Genomic DNA, 25,849 nt, shown 5'->3' with positions numbered 1-25,849 from the left:
TATCATAAAAATAAATTTCTCTGCCTATAATACAATAAAGGAAGAAACTTATGGGGTAGAGGGAGAACACTAAACTCACATGTTTAAAAACCAAAAAAAATATCAATAATTGATAAAGTATTATCTATATTTTATCTATCACCTAATGAACTATCTAGGTTTATATGTATGTATGTATGTATGTATGTATGTATATACAAACAAACATATCACCTATCTAACCTCAATACTTGTGAGTGGAGTTAAAAAGAATTTCTGTAGTTAGAGCAGGTGGCATCTCCTCTGCCCTACTTCTTTGTATACCTCTCCCTTCACCTTTCAGGTGGTAAGAATGCTATAGTGAAAGGACCCAGTGAGATGACACTCTATTGAAAAGTTTTATTATTTTATCAGTCTCTGAATTGCACCATAGACTCAGAACATAAATGTATCACCAATGTTCTCATAAATGAATATGTTCATCTGCAGCCATTTGTAATGATAACTTATTTCCTATCCTAATGCAAAGTTCAACCGTCACCTCTCATTTCCCCGTGCTAAGTGTTCATTTCTCACCGTGCACTGGCAGCAATTCCGAATTCTGGTAGCCAGTGGTGTTAAAAACCACATTCAGAAAGAGGAGTAACCTTATAAGGTGATGACACTATTTCTCTTTTTATTTAAACCTCCTGTCACTGGCATTATATGGAAAAAATTCAAACCAAGTTTCCATTTAGCAAAGTTTATAAAAACTACTTTCTAAGTAATTTTTCAATCTAACATGTATATAGTATTTCATCACATATTTACATTCACCATAGCTCTTGAAAAATATGTATTTTTGGACTAATAATTGATAAATGGATGGGAAACAGTGAAATAAGATCAACTTTATATGTAAAATAAACCATCTGGGGTTTGGAGCCGTGGAAGCAGCGGAAGCAGGACAAAGACTGATGCTCACAAGGGACTGGGTCCTCCAGTGGTGGAAGTCTAATAACTCAACAACCGGTCCTCTGCCTCAATGACTGTTTTAAGTATTAAGAAAAATATGCGACAGGTACTTTATTATTTCACACATTTAATACTTAAATAAGAACAATAAAGGATTGTTCTAAGAATTTTAAAATATTAATAAAAAATGTTAAATAATACCTGACAAAAAACAATAAAACTGTTAAGATATTTCCAATGACAGCTTGTCACTCCTGGTTGTTTGGGACCTTTTCTCTTTATGCTATATGGTTGTTTACTGAAGTAACAAATGCAAGGGAATTAAAATGTAGTATTGCATCAAAGGTATAATGAGTTTTATGAAATGAATAAATAAATATTACAAGCATAAGTTCCGTCAAAGTTTTTCCACCTATGGACAGAATGAACATTTCTACAGGTGCTTGGAATATGCTGTCACACAGATGAATGTTAAAAAAGAGTAAGGAGGCCTTTGCCGGTTGGCTCAGTGGTAGAGCATTGGCCTGGCATGCAGGAGTCCCGGGTTTGATTCCTGGCCAGGGCACACAGGAGAAGCGCCCATCTGCTTCTCCACCCCTCCCCTTCTCCTTCCTCTCTGTCTCTCTCTTCCTCTCCCGCAGCTGAGGCTCCATTGGAGCAAAGTTGGCCCGGGTGCTGAGGATGGCTCTGTGGCCTCTGCTTCAGGCGCTAGAATGGCTCTGGTTACAACAGAGCAACGCCCCAGATGGGCAGAGCATCGCCCCCTGGTGGGCATGCTGGGTGGATCCTGGTCGGGCACATGCGGGAGTCTGTCTGTCTCCCCGTTTCCAACTTCAGAAAAAAAAAAGAGTAAGGAGCCTGACCAGATGGTGGTGCAGTGGATACAGAGTCTACGGGGTCACCAGCTTGAGCGTGGTATCATAGACACGATCCCATGGTCACTGGCTTGAGCACAAAGGCCACTGCCTTGACTCCCAAGGTCGTTGATTTGAGTCCAAGGTCACTGGCTTGAGCAAGAGGTCACTCATTCTGCGGGAGCCCCCCCCCCTTTTCCCCCAGTCAAGGCACACATGATGAAAGCAATCAATGACCAAAGGTGATGCAATGAAGAATCGATGCTTCTCATCTCTCTCCATTATCTGTCCATCCCTGTCTGTCCCTCTCTTGCTGTCTCTCTAAAAAACAAAAATAACTAAAAAAAACAAAACCAAAAAAACAAATAAAAAAGGAGTAAGGAATGTAAATCTGTGATTTCCACATTGGGTGGCTGCCCAGGCTCCCACCTTAGAGAGAAATCTGATTACAAGCATCATTTTAACTAAAACCAGTTCATCAAACTCGACAATAAATCAGGCATCAATTGTGCCAAAGCAGTGCAAACCAGCTGAATTCCATCACTGGGGTCCTAGAACAGCTGTGAAGGGAGAGTCCCAACATGACCCACAGCTGAGCCTGGGACCGAGACCACTAGAGCAGCTCCCTCATGCTGACCTGAGCCTCCTGACTTGCTAGCTGTGTCCTTTCCCCTACCTACACTACGCTGAAAGGAGGACATAAAAACGATCAGTTTTGCCATTTCTGTGACCTCAGTGAAGTGTGGGTGTGGTGACTATTAGGTTTTCAGTGCGAGATTGTATGTGTGTGTCCTGGGCTCCAGTCTCCGTATTCCTGCCTCCCCAGTCATAGACTCTGACGATAAGAGGTACTGTGAGTACGGAGCACTCAGCCAATGCCCCTTCTGTTGCCTGGGTTGCTTCCCTGGAGAAGTTGCTAAGCCAACTTCTTCCTACCTTGGCCATCTTATGAGAAGGTGTAAACTGACACAAATTAGGTTTTAGCATAGCTGTTTCCTTATAAATCATAGTTTTTGCTTCCCATTGAGGCTGCAGTTTCCCTTGGCCATATGAATACAGTTCACCTGTCCTCTGCTCCCTCCCTGCGTTCCTTGTTCAGCCTGTTTCCTGGGCATTTCCACTTGCTCCTATCTCAGTATCCACACAGCGTCCCCTTTAACCTGCCGTAAGGCCCACACTTCACCTTACCGCTCACCAACACTGCTTGCGCCTTCTACCTGCTTCAGTCTTCCACTTAGCCGGGGACCTATTTCACTTATTTATGTCTTCTCCAGTACAAGGGAAGTATGTTCCACGAGGGCTGGGTTTACATGTGTTAAGTCACTGCCAAATCCTCAGGGCCTGCAACTTGGCAGATAGCAAGGACTCTCGCAGCACTCAACAATTGAAAGAATTTTTTAAAAGTTTGTTTAGTTTTACCACTTTACTCTCATTTCAGCTTGTTCCTGTCTGTGAAAACAGACTCTCATCCTTCATCATCCCCACACGGCTCCTCTCTAACTAGCCTCTAGCACCAATCCATATAACATTTTTGAGCACCTCTTCTGTGCCAGGGACAATGCTCAGTGCTTTCTTACATGCTTTTGAGGTAAATACTACTAGTATTCAATTTTTTTACAGTAAGAAACCAAGGCTCACAGAGATAAAGTGAACTTTCCCAAAGTCCCACTGTTTATATATTAGGAAGCTAGGGCTTGAATAGGGGTTTCCGGCTCTGGAAGAAGAGTATTTAACCCTCTGGGTGAGCCTGTCTCACAGTGGGAGTTTCTTTGGCACTTAGGAGCTCTAGATTTTCCTTACCTCTTTATCTTGGACTCGTACTCTACCTTCTGTTTGGTCATTTCCTGTTTCAGGCTGGACACTAAACTGTGCAGTGCACTGTGGTTGCTGGTGTTATTGGCCACAAATGTCTCACTGTTGTCGCTGCTGCTGGTGGCACGACTACTTCGACCTCCCACACTCCTCCGGTCACTTTTGTTCTCGTAGTCCCCAGGGTGGGAAAGATCGTCTTGCGGGGGCTCATCCAAAACTGGGTCCTCAAAGTTCCCGCCATAAAAGTCTTGCTCTGGGCAGGTGGTGGTGGAGGAGCGGCAGGAGTTGGAGTTCTCAGGGAGGGAGATTTCACAGGAGGAAGTAGACCAGGTGGCGCTGTCAACACTCTGTTTGTCATCAAGGTTCATCATGGGGAACTGTTGATGGACGTTGTCATAGGTGGAGAGTCTGTGGTGCTGGCCTGACTCTCCTGCCTGCTCTTTCTGCTTGTTATCTCTCAGGGTCACATAGCCATTGGGCAGCCACGTCATGCTGCGACCATTCACTGGGTTCCCAAGTGAGTCAGTGTTTAAAATGCCCATTCGCACTGTTCCATTCTGTACACTGTGGGTACCCATTTTGGTACCAGACCCCTTGAGTGAAGAGGTCCTTCTGGCCTGTAAGCTCCCATTGGGAGTGGTTTGGTTTTTCTCAAGACCCTCTGCATTACTGCTGCTAAAGGACCCATTGGTGACAATACCACTGCCCTTATTGAAGGCAGGATTCTTTTTGACCATAAGAGGAGGGCTCCTCGAGACATCGAGCTTGTGAACACTATTCCTTGGGCTGTTAGTTTTGCTGCCTGACGGAGCTGAGGGGGATCCATTATCTATGCTGCTCTTTTGAGGAGACTCGCACTTCTCCCAAGAGCACCGCCTAACAGGACTGTCCTTGGTATTATTATTCTCTTTGTTCTGTAGCTGACCCATGGTGGTTTTCTTCTGAATTTCATTGTTGTTGTTGCTCACTCTGTCTTGAGGCTTGCTTTGCAGTTCTGCATCTTTGGGGAAAAGGCAATCATGCTTGCTAATCATCATTGACATCAATTGCTGGACCACCACGGTACCTGGAATTGCATAGCAAACAAAGTCATATGAGTGAAATAGTTTTGATTTACTTTCCATTTTGAAAGTAACTCTTAAAGGACCACATTGAGGTGAATATTCAGCATTATTATTAGCAGTGCAGAACTATAGTCTTGGTGATGATAATGGCAATAGAAGCTAAAATTTCTTGAGCATTTACTATGTGCCATGAAATCTATCAACAACTTTACTTTTGTTAGTTTAGTTGGATTTTAAAATAAATATGTGAATGGGTAGTTATAATCATTGTACTGTAAATTTTAAGTAACCTAAGGTCACAAAGTATTAAGGAGAAAACTCAAGGTTTGAACCCAAAGACCAGGTTCGTAATCATTTTACAACATTCCTTGCAAACTGAAATTTATTTATGAGAAATATTTCTCAGGAGAATGCCTCTTTGACCTGTCATCTGATAACTGCCTTAAAACATCAAGATAATTTAGTGGTACCTCTACGTAGAAACCAATACAATCTCTAAATTCTATGGTCTGTCTTTCTAATGTATCAAGACAATAATGTTCCATATGACTTTGGTTCACTATTCAAAAGCTTCACAGGATTTTAAGTGATATCAACCAAAATGGTGTAATAAAGACTTCCAAAAATCCTTAGCCTCCATAAAAGCAAATGACAAAAATTTTATGAATCAAAAATTTTAGAATCTTAAAATTAACTAAAGACTTAGTGAATCTGGAGAATGTTCATTCAAGAAAAATGCTTGAATCTCAGTAATAACAGCAAGTTCTGTGGTGTTTTAACTTTCTCTGTTTCCATCTTTCTCTCCCTAGCTTTGTAGTTGTCTTGAAAACCAACATCCTACAATCACAGTGGAAAGCAGAAGTCTGGAAGCCCCTGGGATAAGCAGAATAAGTTTGCATAGAACTCTTTCAAAGCTCCATTCCTGCAGTATTGTCATTGTTTGACCTGTGTAGTGGTTGCCTGGAAGACTCCACTAATGAGGCTCGTCTTCATTTTATCTGATTAGGAATGTGTCCTGTGTGAACAACATTTTTCTTAGGGTACTTGTCAAATATAATGTGGGGTTTTTGTTTGTTTGTTTATTTGTTAACATCATGGCTGCCTAAAGCAATGAATAAGAGTTGGAAGAAACAATAGGCTAAACAAAAAGCTTTAAAAAAGTCTGAGAAATTAGATTTCCATGGAAAGTTTTGAAAGTGCTGATATATTCCTAGAAATCTAGAATACTACATGCATGCTTAAGATTATGTGTCTTCCCTGGATTGTGTCCATTCTCAGGAGAAAACTGAGAAGTAACCTGATTTCTCACTTCTGCCCTGTTCTGAGGCTTTGTACAAATAAAAGCTGAAGGCTAAGGCAGAGTTATAAACTGCCGGGATGAGTATCAAAGGTTTGCCTTAACTTGCACACAGAGCCCCTTGGTAAAAAATGGGAGAGTTACTGGTTCTAAATATTTAAGAAAATCTTTGCCTAATCATCAGCTGACAACTAAGCAAGTCAAGTAGAAACTTCAGTGGCCACATACAGCAAAGAATATAGGCTTTATAAAATCAGTCCAGAAAAGTCACTAAACAAACAAACAACAATAAATCCTGAGAGAGGGAGAATCTTATATGCAGAGTACTTACATTATTATGTTATTAAAAGTCTAGTTTTGCAATCCAATAAAAAAATGGGAAGAGGATATGAATAGACACTTCTCCCAGGAAGAAATACAAATGGCCAACAGATATATGAAAAGATGCTCATCTTCTTTAGCTATTAGAGAAATGCAAATCAAAACGGCAATGAGATACCACCTCACACCTGTTCGATTAGCTGTTATTAGCAAGTCAGGTAACAGCAAATGTTGGAGAGGCTGTGGAGAAAAAGGAACCCTCATACACTGTTGGTGGGAATGTAAAGTAGTACAACCATTATGGAAGAAAGTATGGTGGTTCCTCAAAAAACTGAAAATAGAACTACCTTATGACCCAGCAATCCCTCTACTGGGTATATATCCCAAAAACTCAGAAACATTGATACGTAAAGACACATGCAGCCCCATGTTTATTGCAGCATTGTTCACAGTGGCCAGGACATGGAAACAACCAAAAAGCCCATCAATAGATGACTGGATAAAGAAGATGTGGCACATATACACTATGGAATACTACTCAGCCATAAGAAATGATGACATCGGAACATTTAAAGCAAAATGGTGGGATCTTGATAACATGATACGAAGCGAAATAAGTAAATCAGAAAAAACCAGGAACTGTATTATTCCATACGTAGGTGGGACATAATAGTGAAACTAAGAGACATTTATAAGAGTGTGGTGGTTACGGGGGGGAGGGGGGAATGGGAGAGGGATAGGGGGTGGGGAGGGGCACAAAGAAAACAAGATAGAAGGTGACAGAGGACAATCTGACTTTGGGTGGTGGGTATGCAACATAATTGAACGACAAGATAACCTGGACTTGTTATCTTTGAATATATGTATCCTGATTTATTGATGTCACCCCATTAAAAAAATAAAATTATATTTAAAAAAAAAAATCTAGTTTTGAACAAAAATTATAATATGGTCAAAATAACAGAAAAAAAAAAGACTCCAAGGAAGCCCAGTCATGATATTCACCAGACAAAGACTTTACATAAGATGCTTTAAATGTGTTCTAATAACTAAAGGAAATAATGTTTAAAGAAACCAAAGGAAAGTAAGGGCAATATCTCACCAAATAGAGAATATCAGTTAAAAGACAAAAAGCATAAAAAAGAACCAGTAGATAGTCTGGAGATGAAAGTTACAATAACAGAAATGAAAATAATCAAAAAAGGGGATCAACAGCAGATTTAAGCAGGGAGAAGAAGGAATCAGTATACCCAAAGATAGGTCAATGGAGGTTATCCAATATGAGAAACAGAAGGCAAAGGAATAAAGAAAAGTGAACAGAGCCTCAGAGACCTGTGGGACACCATATGCATAATGGTAGTCCCAACAAGGAAGCATATGCCTAATGGTACTACCAGGAAGGAGAGTAGTAAAAGAACTGAACAGAAAGAATATTTCAAAGAATTGTTGCTGGGATTGTCCCAATTTGTTGGAAAATTTGAATTCATGCATCCAAGAAGCTCAGCAAATTTTAAGCAAGGTAAATTCAAAATAATTCACACCTGGAACCATCATAATCAGACTGTTTTAAACCAAAAACAAAGAGAGAACCTTGAAAGCCCAAGAGAGAAGCAACTCATTTACAAGGATCTCAGTTAATAGCTGGTTCTTCTCATTTATCATTGCCTTAGGCAATGGGATGCAATATTTAAAATGTTGAAAAAAATAGTGTCAAGGAAGAATTCTGTATCTTGCAAAACCATGCTCCAAAATTGAAGAGAAATACAGGCATTCCTAAACAAAAACAAACAAAGAGATAACAGATAGAGAATTTGTCACTAGCAATTCTGTTCCATAAGAAACACCAAACTTTGGGGCATTTTTTTTTATTTTTACTTTTTTATTGATTTGAGAGAGAGAAAGAAACAGAGAAAGAGGAAGAAAGAGAGACACAGAGAGAAGCATTAACTTGCTGTTTCACTTAGTTTTTCCGTTTATTTTTGCACTCATTGATTGCTTCTCTACAAGCTCTGACCACGGTTGGAAACTGAGACCTCTGGCATGCCAGTCTGACACTTCATTTGCTGAGCGACCTGACCAGGGTCAAACTTTGTGGCATTTTAAAGAAAGAGACCTTCAAAAAAGAAAATAATTCTCTTACACAGATGAAAATACTATGGTTCCTATTTGATCCTCATATTGTTACTATACACTGTAAATTATGAATTAGAAATCAATACCTTACAAGTTTCAGACCAAATGGATTAAAATTTTGATTTATTATTAAAAGCAGTAATTTATTTTAAAATTAATGGTTTTATCAGTTCAGTGGCACATTAGCTGAAATCTCAATATATATATATTTTTATGTATTCTTTACTGACTTACAGTCTGGGCTCCAATCTCTTAAAACTGGCTGCAACCAATTTCCTAACTTGGGGCCCCAATTTCCCTAAGAATCTTCTAAAGTATTCATTTTATTTATTTAATTATTTTTTTATTTTTTTGTATTTTTCCAAAGTGAGAATTGGGGAGGCAGAGAGACAGACTCCCACATGTGTCCGACTGGGATCCACCTGACATGCCCACCAAAGGGCGATGCTCTGCCCATCTGGGGCATTGCTCCATTGCAACCAGAGCCATTCTAGTGCCTGAGGCAGAGGCCATGGAACCATACTCAGCGCCCAGGGCAACTTTGCTCCAATTGAGCTTTGGCTGCGGGAGAGGAAGAGAGAGATAGAGAGAAAGGGGAGAAAGAAAGGGTAGAGAAGCTGATCGGCGCTGTGTGCCCTGGCTGGAAATTGAACCCAGGACTTAAACAAGCTGGGCCGATGCTCTACGACCGAGCCAGCTGGCCAGGGCCCTTATTTTATTTATGTACCCACAATAAAGCATTACGGGCTAATGCAAATATCAATCATCTTTGCTTTGGCTTGAATTCTATTAACTTTGTGTTCACTCAGTTTATATCATATTGAAAAGAGCTTGTATGAGTAATCTCTGATAAAACTCTGATAATCTCTGATAAATATATATAGGAAAACAACTTAATGTTCAGTCAGTAAATGTAGTTTCTATATAAAATACTTACAACATGAGATTTGGTGAAGAAAATAATGACCGGGGCTTTTGATAATGCAAATTTTTACTGAAACAGTTGCTAATTGAGTAGCTGTTGGAGAGTACAAGCCAGGCCTGCACACTCTTTCTGTGATGATTCAAAACTTATATTTAAAACAACAATCTGCCATGTGCCAGGTCTGATGCTGGATCACTATGCTCAAACATTAATATTTATACAGATTACCTGGGGATTCTGTCAAAATGTAGGTATCGGGTAGAGCATAAGAGTTTACATGTCCAGCCAGCGTCCAGGTGACACCAGCAATAAAATATTAGTAGCATGGGCATCACCTGGAAGCCCCCATTTCAGGACCCACTGCAGGCCTTCTGCATGAGAGCTGGCATTTTAACCATATCCTTAGAGTGATTTCTGTGTTAGACTTTGAGAAACACTGTGTTACACGGAAATGTTACACTTACATCTTCTAAATTAAGTTTCTCAAAAGACTGTGACACAGAACTTAACATTTTTCATGTGAGAAAACTGAGGTTCAGAGAGATTAATCTTGTTCTTAGAGCCACACAGATGATAAATGACCAAGGGTAAAATTTGATGCTTCATCTTCTTATTCCAAATCATGTTCTTGTCCTACTATATTCAGGTGTTGGATTTAAACTGTAGTAATCATAAGTAAACTTGATGTGTTTTAAATAAGAAACTAAAAGACAAAAGCTTTTGAATTGTCATCAATTATTACAGAGTTGTAGGAGAAAAAGACTCAAAAAAATTGATGGCGTCATATAGCCATCTTCCCTCTTTTAGTCATCTGAATTTGTCATCCTATTTCAATGCATGTAGCAAAGAATCCGACGAAAAGATTTTGGTATCATTAAAATGGCTGTCAACACTGTCACCATTTTGTACTATGTTTGAATACATGTCTACTATGTTCTATTTTACTATTTTCCCTTAAGACAGACATACTTGCAAATGTTAGCAGCCTCTATTATATATGACACTGCCTAGTACTTTGGGAAAATGGAGCTTTTTCCTGTCACTGGAATATTAACACTTGAGGCATCACTGCTTTCTATCATAGCTATGAACTGTGTGGGGCATCTAATTAGCTGAAAAGTGAAGGTCTCCATGATGAGTCTGTGAACAGCAATGACAAAGCATACCTGCTGCAATTATAGTGTCAGCATCCTAGATATTAAGAAATCTGTTCTATCATGGGAGGTTTTTAATCTAGTCTCTAGGATAATAAATGGCAGTAGTTTCTAGTAAAAGGCTTTTCCATTTTTACAGCTACTATTTAGGTCAGACTAGCTTGGTAGTTATAATGAAGTGTGTCACTTTTCCCGTTTTTATTTCCTCCTGTCATTCTTTTCCTCAGAATGCTAATAAGAATCATGAAACCCAATAATGAGGTCAGAGTAGTTATAATCACCATCTCATTCTGAAGAGTCCAGGCAGATTCAGGAGTCTCACTGTGCTGTGCAACCCCATAATTTTCCCACTCGTATAATTTTATACAGGTTAAATTTAAATACTATTTCAGGCATTTTCCTTTCACCAGCATTGGATAAAAACTCAATTTTCCTTTCAAAGTACCTAGAAACTTAAAGTATACTTATGTACATATATGTACTACATATTTAGTTTATAGTATATATTCAGTATATATAGTATATATTTTATATATACATATATAGGTAGCATTCTATGAAATGTATGTTTTATCTCAAATTTTTTTTTGCAAAGAAATAACCTTGTATGTGTCATTTTGCATGTGTACAGGTATCTGTAAGATCTATAGTGATATTTGACAAATAACAGTCCTAGAAACACCACATTATCATAATATAGAAATGCTCTTGTACACCTTAGTAGCTAATCCCTTACCCTATCTCCTGCTTATGGCAACCACTAATCTGCTTTCTGCCAGTTTGTTTTTTCTTTTTCTAGAATTTCATATAAATGCAATTATGCAGTGTGAAGTCTTTTGGTCTAAGCAATGTTCACTTAGCACAATCTTTTTGACATTTGTCCATGTTGCTGCATGTATTGGTAGTTCATTCTTTTTATGGCTGAGTAGTGATTGAGTCTATGGGTGTACATGGAATTGTGAGCTTCCATGACCTGAACAAATTAAAACAACAGATGAGATTACTTTGCTGCTCCATTTTTCCATTATTCTTTTTTTAAAAACCTAGAAACTTATTTGTTTACTTGTGCACCTATCCCTTGCACATATTATCACTATATTTAGAGAAAAGTACTTTTATCATTGGGTGTCAGGTTCTTAGGGACAAAAAGAGGCAGAGGACCCCTATTGAAATGGTGTTGTTTAGTGTCTTAGAAAATCAGAGTTTAGGAGTCTGCTTTTTTCCAGAGCAACTTTGCTTCCTCTGCTGACAATATTGGCAGGGAGCAGGTGGGCTATGTCATTTTTAAAGGATGTTTTCTAACAGAAACAGTATGAGTTTAAAAAAAGGATAAAAATCCACTGACTACTGGGAAGATGATGGCAGCATAATACTGAATATCCCCAAATCCCCACGTGAAAACAGAGCTACTAGTTAGCAAATCCCAACTCGTGGACAACATTCACAACAAAAATAGGTGACGAGGCATCCTCCCAAATGCTAACAGAGAAATAGCTGGAGACAAATCCCCATTGTCAGAACACATGCATGGTGTTGATGTCTGTGTGAGAGGAAATAGGAGGAAGCAATAACAGGCCAGAAAACAGAAAATCCCCAAAGTTTAAGTATTCACTGCAAAATCCAAAGAGCTAATTCAAGAATAGCAGGTGAAATTGGGAGGAAATGTGCCTAATACAACAGAGGAGATCTATAGGCACATCTGAATAAATTAGAGTCATCTAGCCCTTCTGAACCCTCGTCACTGACCAACCCGAGTTCCCTTCCAGACAGAGCTCCACATGAAGGGAAGCTCTTGGGAGTGGAACCAAATCAAACAAGATTAGGTCAATAGAAACAAAAGAAAGGGAAGGTTATCTAAAACCAATGATTGGAACTAAGCTAGTACATCTTAGACAGCAAGCTGCCATTTACTGTAGTACTATGGGAAAAACAGAAGACTTGGCTCTGAGAAATCATAGAAGCTAAATCTGAAAGTTGAGCAGATCTTTTACATATGCGATGACAGCATGCACTTGAAATAAATATTCACCGAGGCCCTAGATGGTTGGTTCAGTGGTAGAGCATCAGCCCAGCATAGAAGAAGTATTTTATTCATAGAGCTCATCTCTCCAACAGAATGTTAAAAAGATGTGTTTTCAAGAACAGGGATTTAGTATAGTTAATATTTTCTACAGTCCAACAAGAACATTTGTAGGTAAAATTGGCATTTCCCCCTCTTGCCTATGCATGGCAGTGAGCAATGTAATAATGCTAGTGGAGTTTGGTACCGCTATCTTGATTTATACTAAGGCGCCAGTGTTTTTACTCATCATTGCTTTTGCACTGTCTGTGCAGATGTCAACATAGTGAAAGGGCATAAGCATCTTAGTATAAAACATCTTAATATTATTACGAATATATGTTAAAATTTGGGGACATCCTGAGGTCATCTAGGAGTCCCCAGTTATCTTTGGACCACATTTTGAGAGCCACTAGGCTAGAGAGGCAACAATGTAAGGACCAGTATAGAAATACATAGTTATATTTAGAAGGAAGACTAGATAAGAACAAAAAGGAAGAGAGTCTAGTAGCTCATGTGTATATATACATATAGTATAAATACAAAAAATGAGAATTAGAAGATCATATATAAAATGTTTTTAAATGTTTGCAATAATCATACTGCTGTTAGTAGTACCATATGAGACTATTATGTGTTTGATGAGAGATAGAGCAAATGATTACTTATCAGATATTCTAATTATTTTATTTGCAATATCATTGAGAACCAGAATTCATATGCTGAAGAAAGGAGATAAAACTATAGCAGAAAAAGAATAAATGAAAATGCTATAGTTTAATTGAAATTATGGTGTGAACTTGTGAGGCAGCTTGTCTTTAATATAGATATATGTGTGATGTGTGTATATGTATGTATACTGTGCATGTAATGAGTATGTCTGTGGGTGTGCATTTATATGTTAGCTCTGTTCCGTGAAATGCCTAGAAACAATGACTAAACCAGTAACAATAAGCATCACTAGTACCTATATTTTGGTCTTAAAATATCATTTCCCACTAAAAGAAACTTTTTGAAAATTGGATGATTCCAGGTTTGTGACAGGAAACATATAAGCCTGGGAAATCTTGATATACTAAAAAGAAAGAAAGCTACCCAAAATTATTAATGTCAAGTCTAAAGGACTCAAAAGGCAACTTGAAGGGGTTTCTACTGGTCAAAGGTAAAAAATTACAAATAATTACAATGCGCTGATCCATAAAATATATTTAAATACATGAGTTTATTATTATATTATAAAATAATGTTAATGATATTCATAATAGGAAGAAAAAGAAAGGAGGAGAAAGAGAACTCACTGCTAGAGAATGTTAAAAAGGGACAGCATAGACCTGCGGATAATTACGCTGAATGAAATAGCCAGTCGGAGAGAGACGAATACCACATGATTTCACTTATACTATGTGGAATCTAATGAGTGAAATAATTTAGCAAACAGAAGCATAGATAGAACAGACTGACAGCTGTCAGAGTGAGGAGGGAGTTGAGGGGCTGGGTGAAATAAGTGAAGAGATTGAGCAAAAAAATTACACACACACACACACACAGATAATAGTATAGTGATAGCTGGGGGTCAGTGGACATGGGCAAAGGGGAGATATATAGGGACAGTAAGAGACTTTGCTTGGGGCGATGGATGCACATGCTGGGTGCAGATGATGTTTTGCTGAATTATACACTTGAAATCTGTATGGTTCTGTTAACCAATGTAATCCTAATAAATTTAATTTAAAGAGGAATCTATTTCATTATTTAAAAACTAATAAACAAGGGAAGGACTCAAGCAACATTTATCCTGCCTTTTATTTATGAAAATTATCACTTGGTTACTAGGGAATAGATGAGGAAAAGGGGATTTTTAAAAAAAAAATAAAAGAGCTCCAATTATTAAGTTAAAAATTATGATGCTACAATATGGATATCACTGAAGATATTACACTGAGCAAAACAAACCAGTCACAAAAAGACAGATATGTGTGATTCCACTTATATGAAATATATAAAGTAAGAAAATTCATGTAGACAGAAAGTAGAATGGGTTGTCAGGAGAGGAGGGAGGAGGGGAGTTATATTTAATGGGTATAGAGTTTCCGTTTTGCAAGATGAAAAGAGTTCTAGATGGATGGTGGTGATAGTTGCACAGCAATATTCATATACTTAATACCACTGAATTGTACACATGTATATCATTAAGATGATAAATTTTATGTTCTGTATATTTCATCAGAATTTTAAAAATTGGAAAAAATTATAGAATTATGATCTCACCATTTCAATATCTAATGAATTAATAGTTTTAAGAATTGCACTAAGACTACACAAAATAGAGATAACCAGATGTTACATAACAGACATAAATTTGTTCCACGTCCTAATTTGTAGAAAATAAAGGGCAGAGAAATATGTTAAAGGGCATTGTAAATATGCAATCAACAGAACTGAGACTATGGGAAACTCTAAAGGTCAGATAATATGATTTTTAACAGGTAAATTATAGTATCCTGCATATTAAAAGAGATTTAAAAATCTGTCAACTAAAAGAATAGTAAAGGGTATATATAAAATGGAGGAGAGGTCATATAATTGATAAAAGCACAAAAATATGAAAGAAAGTTACTGATATAAATTTCTGGGTAGAAAGACGGAGGGTATTGTAAGTAACAAGAGGTAGTAAGAGGGACAGGGCACAAGGAAGAGCTTTTGGGATGCCTAGAGAAGTTTTATTTCTTGAATTTGTGATAATTTCTAGAGTCTTAGAATTTATCTAGGGGTGTGTGTGTGTGTGTGTTGTGAGTGTGTATTGGTTTTCTAAATCATAATGAAATACTTTATAATAAGAAAAGATGTTTTTAGAAAACAATAGACTAAGGTATCTTATACGCTTTTATAAGTTCAAATTTTATATTTTCTAATGTATTATAAAATTTTCAGATACAAATTAAGTTTTCTGGACCAATTATATTATTGAAAAAAAAACAACCCATGATGTTTAATCTACATTAACCTTGATATTTGACAAAAGAAATTAAGTTGAGTTGATGCAGGCAAACATTTAGAAGATTTCTGTCTTTCTCATAAGATATAGAGGAATAAAAATCTTAGATTTTTCCAAGAAAGGAATAGCGTCAGGGAAGAATTTTGTTCTAGACTAAATGATATCGGAATGAAACTGAAAATAATTCTTCTTCTTCTCTATTTTCTATTAAATTCTTAAGTATCAATATTTAATTTGGCAACTTTGCAGAAAATAATGGTGTTATTAATGACCATGAGGAACAACGGTATGCATGCCTGAGTGAGTCCTGCTAGAAATAAACAGAAGTAGCAGTTCACTATGGAGAAAAATTTGAGACATTTTGTAATTTGGAAAGTAAGAATTCCTTCATGTTTCAGCCCATAGGTAAATAGTAACATTGTCTTATAGAGAACCCTATTTCTTAACCTCTTGAAATTACTTACATATAACCAAAATTATAAAAGTATATTATCTTAAAATAGTAACTTTTAAATTTTCTGAAAATTGCAGTGGACTCAAAAAGCAAACCTAAATTTTCTAGTTTTTACTTAGTATTTTACAGATGACTTACAGAAGTTCCATGTATTCTTGTAAGGTTGCTGAGAAGTCATTTAGCAAATTATTATGTTTAGTGAAGTAAAAAAAAAAATGCCTGACTCCCAAAGAGATATTTTTTATTAGAAAAACCTGTGTCAATTAATGGAATTACCATAAATTCACTTTTTCCCTAGTTTGTTCAATAGATTCAGGCTAATCAAGAGACAGTGATTATTTTTTGATGATGGTATAAGATAATCATTTACTTACCCTCCATGATAGTCAAAGGATCTTCCACCTTGGGGCGCAGGATATTAGGGCCAAAGACAGTGGCCAAGTTCTGCACACTCATTTTGTTAACTCCTGAATAGGACTGTACTTCATCCAAGAATCTGTTGGGTGTGAGAATGTTAACAAAACACAGTGAGATCAAATTTGTCAATGGAATAAATTGAGGCATTAGAAAATCTTTATAAACTGGAGTATGTTGAGGGATGATTATGCAGATGAAATTATTTAGAAATCAAACATCTCAACCAAATGCGGAGAAAATATATTGTGAATTATTAAGACTCAAACATGCGGGATCATGTCAGACATCAGCTCTGGCCTGGCTTCACTTGGTTCTTTCTGTCACAAAAACAAGTGCTATAGTAAAACTAATATGGACTTGCGATGGAAGAATATGAATTATCTTCTAATCTCCCAATAAAGTATTAAATATATATGTATATATATTCAATTTGAGAATTATAAACGAGATCATCTGGTACAATCCCTTATTTTAGAGGGGAAGAATCAATCCTCTTTTTTGTAGTAATTTGTGAGCTTTAAATTTATAGTTTGTTAAAAAATGATATCAAACATGGTTTATATTAAAATCTCAGTTCTATTGACAAGAAAAATTACAAGCACAAACTTTAAATTTCTTGGGTGCTAAAGAATAAGAAACATGAAATAGCCCTTTCCCTGAATGATTTTAGTGGGAAGGATTGTTTTGGTAATCTTTCAGCATTTTTTTTTATTCCCTACCTCCTCTTTATTTCTATGAGAGCTTTTATTATTTCATAGCTTACTGATTATATTAATTAAATAAAAAAGAAAGGATAAAAATAAAAACTAACTTATTTTATGTTATTTAGCATATTTTTCGCTCCATAAGACACACTTTTTTCCCCCCAAAAAAAGTGGAGGGAAAAATGACCATGCATCTTATGAAGCAAAAAATATGGTATTTCATTAAATATTTTAACACACCATTTGGTTCAGAATATTTTTTTTCTTATTTTCCTCCTTAAAACCCTAGGAGTGCCTTATGGTCAGGTGCATTTTATGGAGTGAAAAATACGGTAATATATATATTTTATTATGTGCCAGTCATTGTGCTAACATTCAATTCTCAAAGCATCTATGTGACGTAAATACTATTATTTTCTTTATTTTACAGATGAGACACACAAGGACCAAAGAGGTTAAAAATCTTTCACAAGTACACAGAGTTAATAAGCTGAAACTTGAAACCAGGTGGTCTGACTCTAGAGCTAGTGCTTTTAATTATTACACCATAACTTCTCAAAAGGTGCCTATTTCCACACGGTCATTATTTTATCAGACTAAATTGTAGTACAACTGAAGGACAAAAAGTCAAATGATCATTTCTTATTTGGAATAGCTGAAATTAAAAGTCTGCTTTAATGTTTCAAAAGAAGTTAGTTTTTTCAACTGTGAAAATAAAGACTTGCAATATGGTTCTCAAATAAGCCTTTCCTCTTTTAACTAAAGAATTTAACTTTTTTATTATCTAGTACAATAACTTAATTAGTTCAAAATGTTAGGCTAGAAGATTTTCATATTAATAAGTTTACAATATCTGTGGAACTATTTTTTGCTTTTTCAAATTCTGAAATTGTTTGCTTCTGTAACTAAAAAGTTATAGCAGGAGGTTTTGGAATTCCTACTCAGTTACACTTGACAGTTGACAATGAACTTCATAGTGTTTCACATAGCTTTAAACTTTATAGTTCCTAGTTTGCCAAATATTTAGTTAATCAAGACACAAAATGCATATATATATATATATATATATATATATATATATATATATATATATATATAAATTCCTGTTATATGATTAAAAATTTGTAGTTTATTTTGAATGAACTGGGAACCTATCGTATAAGATACTCTGCAGTTGTGTCCATCATCAATCTCTTTATTTAAATTTAATATGCTTCTATATTTTATGTGTTTGGTTTTTTAAACAGGAGTTCAGACATGGACCTCCCATCTCAAGCTTTAAGTTCAAAATGGTCACTGAGAGTGAGCTTTTCCAGGCACAGTTACTTTTTCTAACAAAATTGAATTACAGATGTATTTTCAATGAACCTTGAGGTAGGAGAAGAATGGAAAGAAAATAATAGTGAGAACTTACAACATATACATTAATTAGTCAAAAGTATAATTTAACTCTTAAAACAACTGTTTGAGAAAATGGGTATTTATTACCATCTTACCTATTATTACATTTAGACTCAAAGGGAATAAGAAATTGCACAAAGATACATAAGTAGTCAGTGATAGAATCTGGACTTCCATGCAAATCGCAAATCTTTCTCATGCTAAGGAACACATTCCTTCTCTTAAACAATGATACATAGTACATGTATGAACAACTTTGACTAAAGTTCAAAGCAACAAAGCTTTAATATAAATATGTAGACCTAAGAGAGAATTTATAAATAACAAATGATAAAATCATGCAATTTTAGTGCTTAGAGAAACTTTGGAAATCACTTTGTCAAACCTGTTAATTTCACAAAGGCATGAAGCAGTAAAATGATTTTACTCACTGTCAAACATAAATTATTGTCAGACTAAATATAGTCTTATTTTGTTTAGGACAATTCTTACCTGCAAATATACTTGAGGAGGTTATAATTGACCACTGGCAAACTCTTCACCTGCTTTGCTAATTCCTTAACACCCTGAGTATAAAGAAGAAAATAAATATTATTTTTCTAAGCATCGGCCTTAGAATGAAAGAAAATGGGAAATGGATACACAGTATTGGTATTTTAAAAAATTAACTTTATGTATTGTCAGCAAAGAATCCTGTCCTGAAAATTACTATAACAGAGAGCATTTTAGAAATATTTCAAGGATGTGAAAATATTTCAAATATTTCCATAAGAACTATTTGTGAAGAAACAAATTTAAGTAAAACCCCCTTAACAGTTTAAAATTTGTTCACATTTGTTTGAAAAGGAAAATAGTCTCACTTCTAATAAGCTTATTTTGGGGGTGGAGGAAAACTGCCGTGATGTAGTTAGACCCCTTCCTATTTTTAACATGCCCAAAATACAGACAAACACATCTACAGACAAATGTCTCTCAAGACTGGTCATGTCTAGGAAACATCATTTGGGGTGCAATGGATGTTTGGAAAGTTGATCTCTCTGTAAATCTCACAAAGGGATTAATGCTTTGAGTCTTCTCATTGTAGGATTTTTTCTAAAATATTTATACTTGCAGAAAACTAATGGATAATGCAATGTGATTTGTTCTTCTCCCTGCAATGGCCCAGATAGTATACATATTTTAAAATCTCTGAGACATATGGTCTCTGTCTCCACTATTCAACTTTTCTGTTGTACTGCAAAAGTAGCAACATTATACTATAACAGGCAACAATTTTGACAAGAGTGCCAAGAAAATCCAATAGGGAAAGGAATAGTTTTTCAACAAATGGTAGTGAAACAACTTGATATCCATATGCCAGAGAATTATATTGGATACTTTTCTCACATCATAAATAAAAAATAACTAAAAAATGGAGCACACTTCTAAATGTTAAAGTTATAAAATCTTAGAATAAAACATGGGAGTAAATCTTTGTGACCTGGGGCTAAACAATGCCTTTGTAGATATGCGAGTAAAAACCTGGCCAGTTTGCTCAGTGGTAGAGCGTCGGCCTGGCGTGCAGGAGTCCCAGGTTCAATTCCTGGCCAGGGCACACAGGAGAAGCGCCCATCTGCTTCTCCACCCATCCCCCTCTCCTTCCTCTCTATCTCTCTCTTCCCCTCCTGCAGCCAAGGCTCCATTGGAGCAAAGTTGGCCCGGGCCCTGAGGATGGCTCTGTGGCCTCTGCCTCAGGCGCTAGAGTGGCTCTGGTCGCAACAGAGCGACCCCCCCGGATGGGCAGAGCATCGCCCCCTGGTGGGCGTGCTGGGTGGATCCCGGTCGGGCGCATGCGGGAGTCTGTCTGACTGCCTCCCCGTTTCTGGCTTCAGAAAAATACAAAAAAAAAAATACAAAAAAACCCCCCACAAGTGATAAAAGAAAAATAGATACATTAGACTTTATAAAAATTAAAAACTTTTGTGCTTCAAAGAACACTCATCAAAAAAATAAAATAATGAAGAGCCCTGGTTGGCTAGCTCAGGTGGTTAGAGTGTCATCTCAATACACCCTGGTTGCAGGTTTAATTCACAGTCAGAGCACATACAAGACTCAGCCAATAAATGCAGAAATAAGTGCATTAAAACAAGTTGATGTTTCTCTTTCTTCCTTCCTCTCTCTCTCAAATTAACAAATAAAAAAAAAAAGAAAAAGAAAAAAAATGAAGAGACAAATCACCGAATGGGAGAGAATATTTTCAAATCATATATCTGATACGGGACTTATATCTAAATATGTACAGAATTCTTACAACTGCCTGGCCAGGTGGTGGCTCAGTGAATAGGGCATTGGACTAGGATGCGGAGGATCAAGCTTCAAAGCCCTGAAGTCGCCGCTTGAGCGTGGCTCATATGGTTTGAGCAAGAAGGTTCACCAGCTTGAGGCCAAGGTCACTGGCTTGAGAAAGGGGTCACTCACTCTGCTGTAGCCCCTTGGTCAAGGCACATATGAGAAAGCAATCAATGAACAACTGAATAATAAGATAACCAGATTAAAATGGGGAAATGATCTAAATATGATATTTCTCCAAAGAAAATACACCGATAGCCAGGCAAGTACATAAAAACATGTTTAAAATCATTAGCTATCAGGGAGATGCAACTTATACCTTACACATATTAGAATGGCTATCAAAAAAAGAGAGATACTAAGTGTTGGAAAAAATATAGAAAATTGGAGCCTGTACACATTGGAAATTTAACTAATGAGTCTTTTTTTAGAAGACAGTTACATAAAGCCAGCAATTCTATGTCCTAGATATATATCCAAGAGAAGTTAAAACATGTTCATAGCAGCATTATTAATAATAGCCAAATGGTGAAAACAACACACATGTCCTGCAACTGATGAATGGATAAGGAATGGAACACTATTTAGAACTAAAGGAATACAATGCTGATACATGGTACAAAGTGAGACACCTTGAAAGCAGTAAAAGGAACCAGTCACAAAAAATGATGTATTGAATGATGCTATTTATATGAAATGTCTGGAATAGGCAAATTTACAATGATAGAAAATCGATTAGTTTTTGCCAAGACTTAGGGAAGGAGAGACATAGGGAATAGGTCTGAGGTTTGTTATGGGGTGAAAAAATGGGCTAAATATTTTAAAACTAGGTTTTGGTGATGGTTGCACAACTCTGAGAATATACTAAAAAGCACTGAATTGTATAATTCAAATGAGTGATTGTATAATATTGAAATTGTATCCCAATAAAGCTATTTAAAAAAACAACAACAGGAAGCTGGTGGGATTTATTAAGAGTCATTGTTTAAGGTGATTTAAGAGCCACACAATGAAGAAGAAAATATGTTGCTTACAAACATTAGAGGATATTTCAAAATGAATATGAAGCAATAAAATATCCCCTAATTTTTGTGAGAAGTATAGAAAATAAGTCATCCACTTTGTTCATAGACTATTTATTTATTTATTCATTTTAAAGAGGAGATAGAGTTAGAGTGAAAGAGAGAGAGAGAGAGAGAGAGAGAGAGAGAGAGAGAAAGGGGGGAGGAGCAGGAAGCATCAACTCCCATATATGCCTTGACCAGGCAAGCCCAGGGTTTTGAACCGGTGACCTCAGCATTCCAGGTCAACGCTTTATCCACTGTGCCACCACAGGTCAGGCCTGTTCATAGACTATTTAGCAGCACAGTTAACAATTCAGGGGAGCCTAGTGGGAAAGAGTGCGAATTTTACTTATTCAACCACATTTTTTTATTAAAAATGGGACCTGAGTTGTGTGCCCCAAGGCTGAATGTATGTGATATCAATACACAGAACAGTGGAAAATCATACAAGGATAGGACAAAAGAAAGTTTACAAATTAGAGACTGACAAAGAACACTGACAAAACCCTCAAACAAAAGCCTTCGTAGAAACAAATGCATAGACTTACTGCTTCCTCTTCCTTGCTGAGCAGTTTGGCACATGACAAAAAATCTTCATATTTTGCATAAGGAATAACTGGTTCTGGAAGTTCTCGGAGATACAGTTTGAGAAGTGATGCCACCGTATGCACATCTGTGTTGCTGTGGAGATAGAAGTGTGAAGAATGTCTTTGGACTGAACTTTATTACATTTTATTTATTTATTTTCAACAAACATATATCTTAGTGTCAGATTTCTATATGAATTGGCAATTGAATCAGTCAATCCAGCTTTCAAGAAGCACTAGATGCTACAAGTAGAACAGAACATAGAAAGAAAGACCCTTATAACTCTCGGTGTGGTTTGAAAATATCTGAAAGTTCAGAATTTTGCTTTTGTGTGTACTTGATGTATTTTTTATTTTCTATTGAATGTATTGGGGTGACATTGGTTAATAAAATTATATTAGTTTTAGGTGCACAATTCTATAATACAACACCTGTATATTGTACTGTGTGTTCACCACCCAAGTCAAGTCTCCATCTATTACCAGCCCAAGTGTTCATTGGTGGATGAGTGGATAAAAAGCTATGGTACATTTACATGATGAAATACTACTTGGCCATAAAAAGAAGGAAATCTTACCCTTTGCATGGATATACCTGGGGAGTATCACGCTAAGTGAAATAAGCCAGTCAGAGAAAGACAAGTATACATATGTGCATTCAATGTTAAGCAAAAGTATTCACCTTCAAAAACAATGAGTATAAATAAAGACTTTAAATAAAATAAATTTACAAATATACCAAATCTACATATGTGTTTATGTAATATATTCAGTGTCAAAATTAGTGACTTCTGAATCTTAACTTTATTGCTCAAAATATCCTACTTATTCTTGAGAAAACATTGCTAATTGTTTATAGACACTTTAAGCTTGGTATGACATTCTATAACTTTTTAAGCAGAGCTCATTTTAAAAACGATTGATTCTTCCCATGATTGCTTGTCTAATATTCTAAGATAACTGGGAATCCTTAGAGTCTTTTAGAAAGTGAAGAAAAATGTTGCAAAAAGAAACATTAAAAACTTAACATGATCTCTGTGTAACAATCAAAATTTATTTTTATTGTCTGCCGAATACCAGAATGGCAGGATAATTTACGGAAATATTATTTTATATTTTGTTCTCTGTATTTTCCTATTCCCTGTTAATCCATAAAGATGGCTGACAGTAAAGACAGGAGGAAGTGGGGTTGTTTTAGTTTTTTTGTTGTTGTTGTTGTTTTTTTTTTGTATTTTTCTGAAGCTGGAAACGGGGAGAGACAGTCAGACAGACTCCCGCATGCGCCCGACCGGGATCCACCCGGCACGCCCACCAGGGGCGACGCTCTGCCCACCAGGGGGCGATGCTCTGCCCCTCCGGGGCGTCGCTCTGCCGCGACCAGAGCCACTCTAGCGCCTGGGGCAGAGGCCAAGGAGCCATCCCCAGCGCCCGGGCCATCTTTGCTCCAATGGAGCCTTGGCTGCAGGAGGGGAAGAGAGAGACAGAGAGGAAGGAGGGGGAGGGGGTGGAGAAGCAAATGGGCGCTTCTCCTATGTGCCCTGGCCGGGAATCGAATCCAGGTCCCCCACACGCCAGGCTGACGCTCTACCGCTGAGCCAACCAGCCAGGGCCTTGTTTTAGTTTTGAGTTTTGTTTTGGGAAAGGGGGATAAGAACATGGGAAGGAGAGATGTGTGAGCAAGGAATAAAAAGGTCAATTGATTCCCACAAATCCGAAGAGTAGTAGTAATCAAGAACAGGGATTCTGTAAGTAACGAGAACATACACTTAACTCCCAGACCTCGCTGCAGGAAGTGACAAGTTCCCAGTGGGCTAAACCTTGACAAGCCGGAATAGAGGCACCAGAAATTCCTGCCTCAGTGAATACTTCCTTGCTCCAAGAGTAAGATGAAAGCAGAGTTGACTTCACCAAACTACATGGGCTGAGAAAATGGGCATTTCAATTCTCAATTTCAGACTCATCAATTGATTTCATCAGGTATTTCCCACATACTTACTCTGCATTGTACGTTATAGAAAGTGCAGTGGCCAGGACCCTAAGGAGTTAAAAGAAAGTATTGTTCTAGCCTGCTTATAACTTGTAACCTGGTGGGGGCAACAGATATTAAGCAGATAATCATACAAATTTATAATCTTAAAGTGTGATGAGTGGTAATAAGGAAAAGTATTGGATGCTAATTAATATCACGGGAGGACTAATCTAGAGGTTGATTCTCTTAGGAAATGATGTTTGGGCCAAGATCTAAAATGTGCATAAGAATGAACTAAGTAAGAGCTAAAGAACAGAAGAGGCTTTCCTGATTAATGCAAAGCAGATAAACAGAGCCGAAAGAGGGAGGGAATATCCTGTCTTCCAGGAGCTGACAAAAAGCTAGGGAGACCAGACTGCAGAGTGGGTCAGGATGAGGTGTGAGTGGCAAGCAGCATCCTTATGGACCATGGGACTTCATCTACCTCAGACAATAGACAGGGCAAGGACTGAGATTTTCCATTTTCACATCAGAGTCAATTACGGCAAACATGTTGTCAATCATTTTGCAGATGTTAAAATAATAGAGGTGATCTGATAGGGCCTGTCTTAACTAATTCATTTGATTCTTTTCATAATTAAATTTTTTTTCTCTTAAAATTCTAAACTGATAGACAATATAGGAGACATCTCAAAGACTAGTAAAGAAATATAAATCATGAGGATGCCTTAAAAACTATGACCAAGCTCATTAATTCCTAAAAATACTCTCCCCCCTCCCCAAAAAAGACCTAAAATAGTCTCAATGGTAACACAAGAAAAATATCTTTTTTTTTCCTTCTGGCAAACCACTCTACTTCATGCATATCAAAGCCCATCTGTGTTTCTTGTGCTATGTTGTAATGTTGCAAAGCACCTGACCCCTTAAGGTATAGTCACCAAAACCACAAAACCACAAACTGAGAAGGAAATGCCACTCAACCAAGTATTAAAATAAACTATTTCCATTTTTATATTTAACTCGCATCCAAACCACTCTTTTTTTTTAAATAAATTTTTATTAATGTTAATGGGATGACATTAATAAATCAGGGTACATATATTCAAAGAAAACATGTCCAGGTTATCTTGTCATTAAATTATGTTGCATACCCCTCGCCCAGAGACAGATTGTCCTCTGTCACCCTCTATCTAGTTTTCTCTGTGCCCCTCCCCCTCCCCCTAACTCTCTCCCTCCCTCCCTTCTGCGTCCTCCCTCCCCCCACCCCTAGTAACCACCACACTCTTGTCCATGTCTCTTAGTCTTGTTTTTATGTTCCCCCAATGTATGGAATCATGTAGTTCTTGTTTTTTTCTGATTTACTTATTTCACTCTGTAT

General features: G+C 36.9%; 1 protein-coding gene across 6 annotated transcripts in view; it reads right to left on the bottom strand.

Moving 5' to 3' along the window:
- The window catches only part of ARHGAP24 (Rho GTPase activating protein 24), an 865,538-nt gene that overhangs the window by 10,983 nt on the left and 828,706 nt on the right, over positions 1 to 25,849 (bottom strand). For all 6 annotated transcript variants that reach the window (XM_066387190.1, XM_066387188.1, XM_066387192.1 and 3 more), the window contains 4 exons: positions 22,464 to 22,596; positions 19,016 to 19,089; positions 16,376 to 16,497; positions 3,588 to 4,665 (listed from right to left, as the gene is read on the bottom strand). In XM_066387190.1, coding sequence (XP_066243287.1) covers positions 3,588 to 4,665; positions 16,376 to 16,497; positions 19,016 to 19,089; positions 22,464 to 22,596 — 1,407 coding nt within the window. The remainder of the gene's footprint in view (positions 1 to 3,587; positions 4,666 to 16,375; positions 16,498 to 19,015; positions 19,090 to 22,463; positions 22,597 to 25,849) is intronic.

This window comes from Saccopteryx leptura, chromosome 5, assembly GCF_036850995.1.
Source record: "Saccopteryx leptura isolate mSacLep1 chromosome 5, mSacLep1_pri_phased_curated, whole genome shotgun sequence".
Taxonomy (NCBI): domain Eukaryota; kingdom Metazoa; phylum Chordata; class Mammalia; order Chiroptera; family Emballonuridae; genus Saccopteryx; species Saccopteryx leptura.
This window is presented reverse-complemented; position numbering and strand designations above follow the sequence as displayed.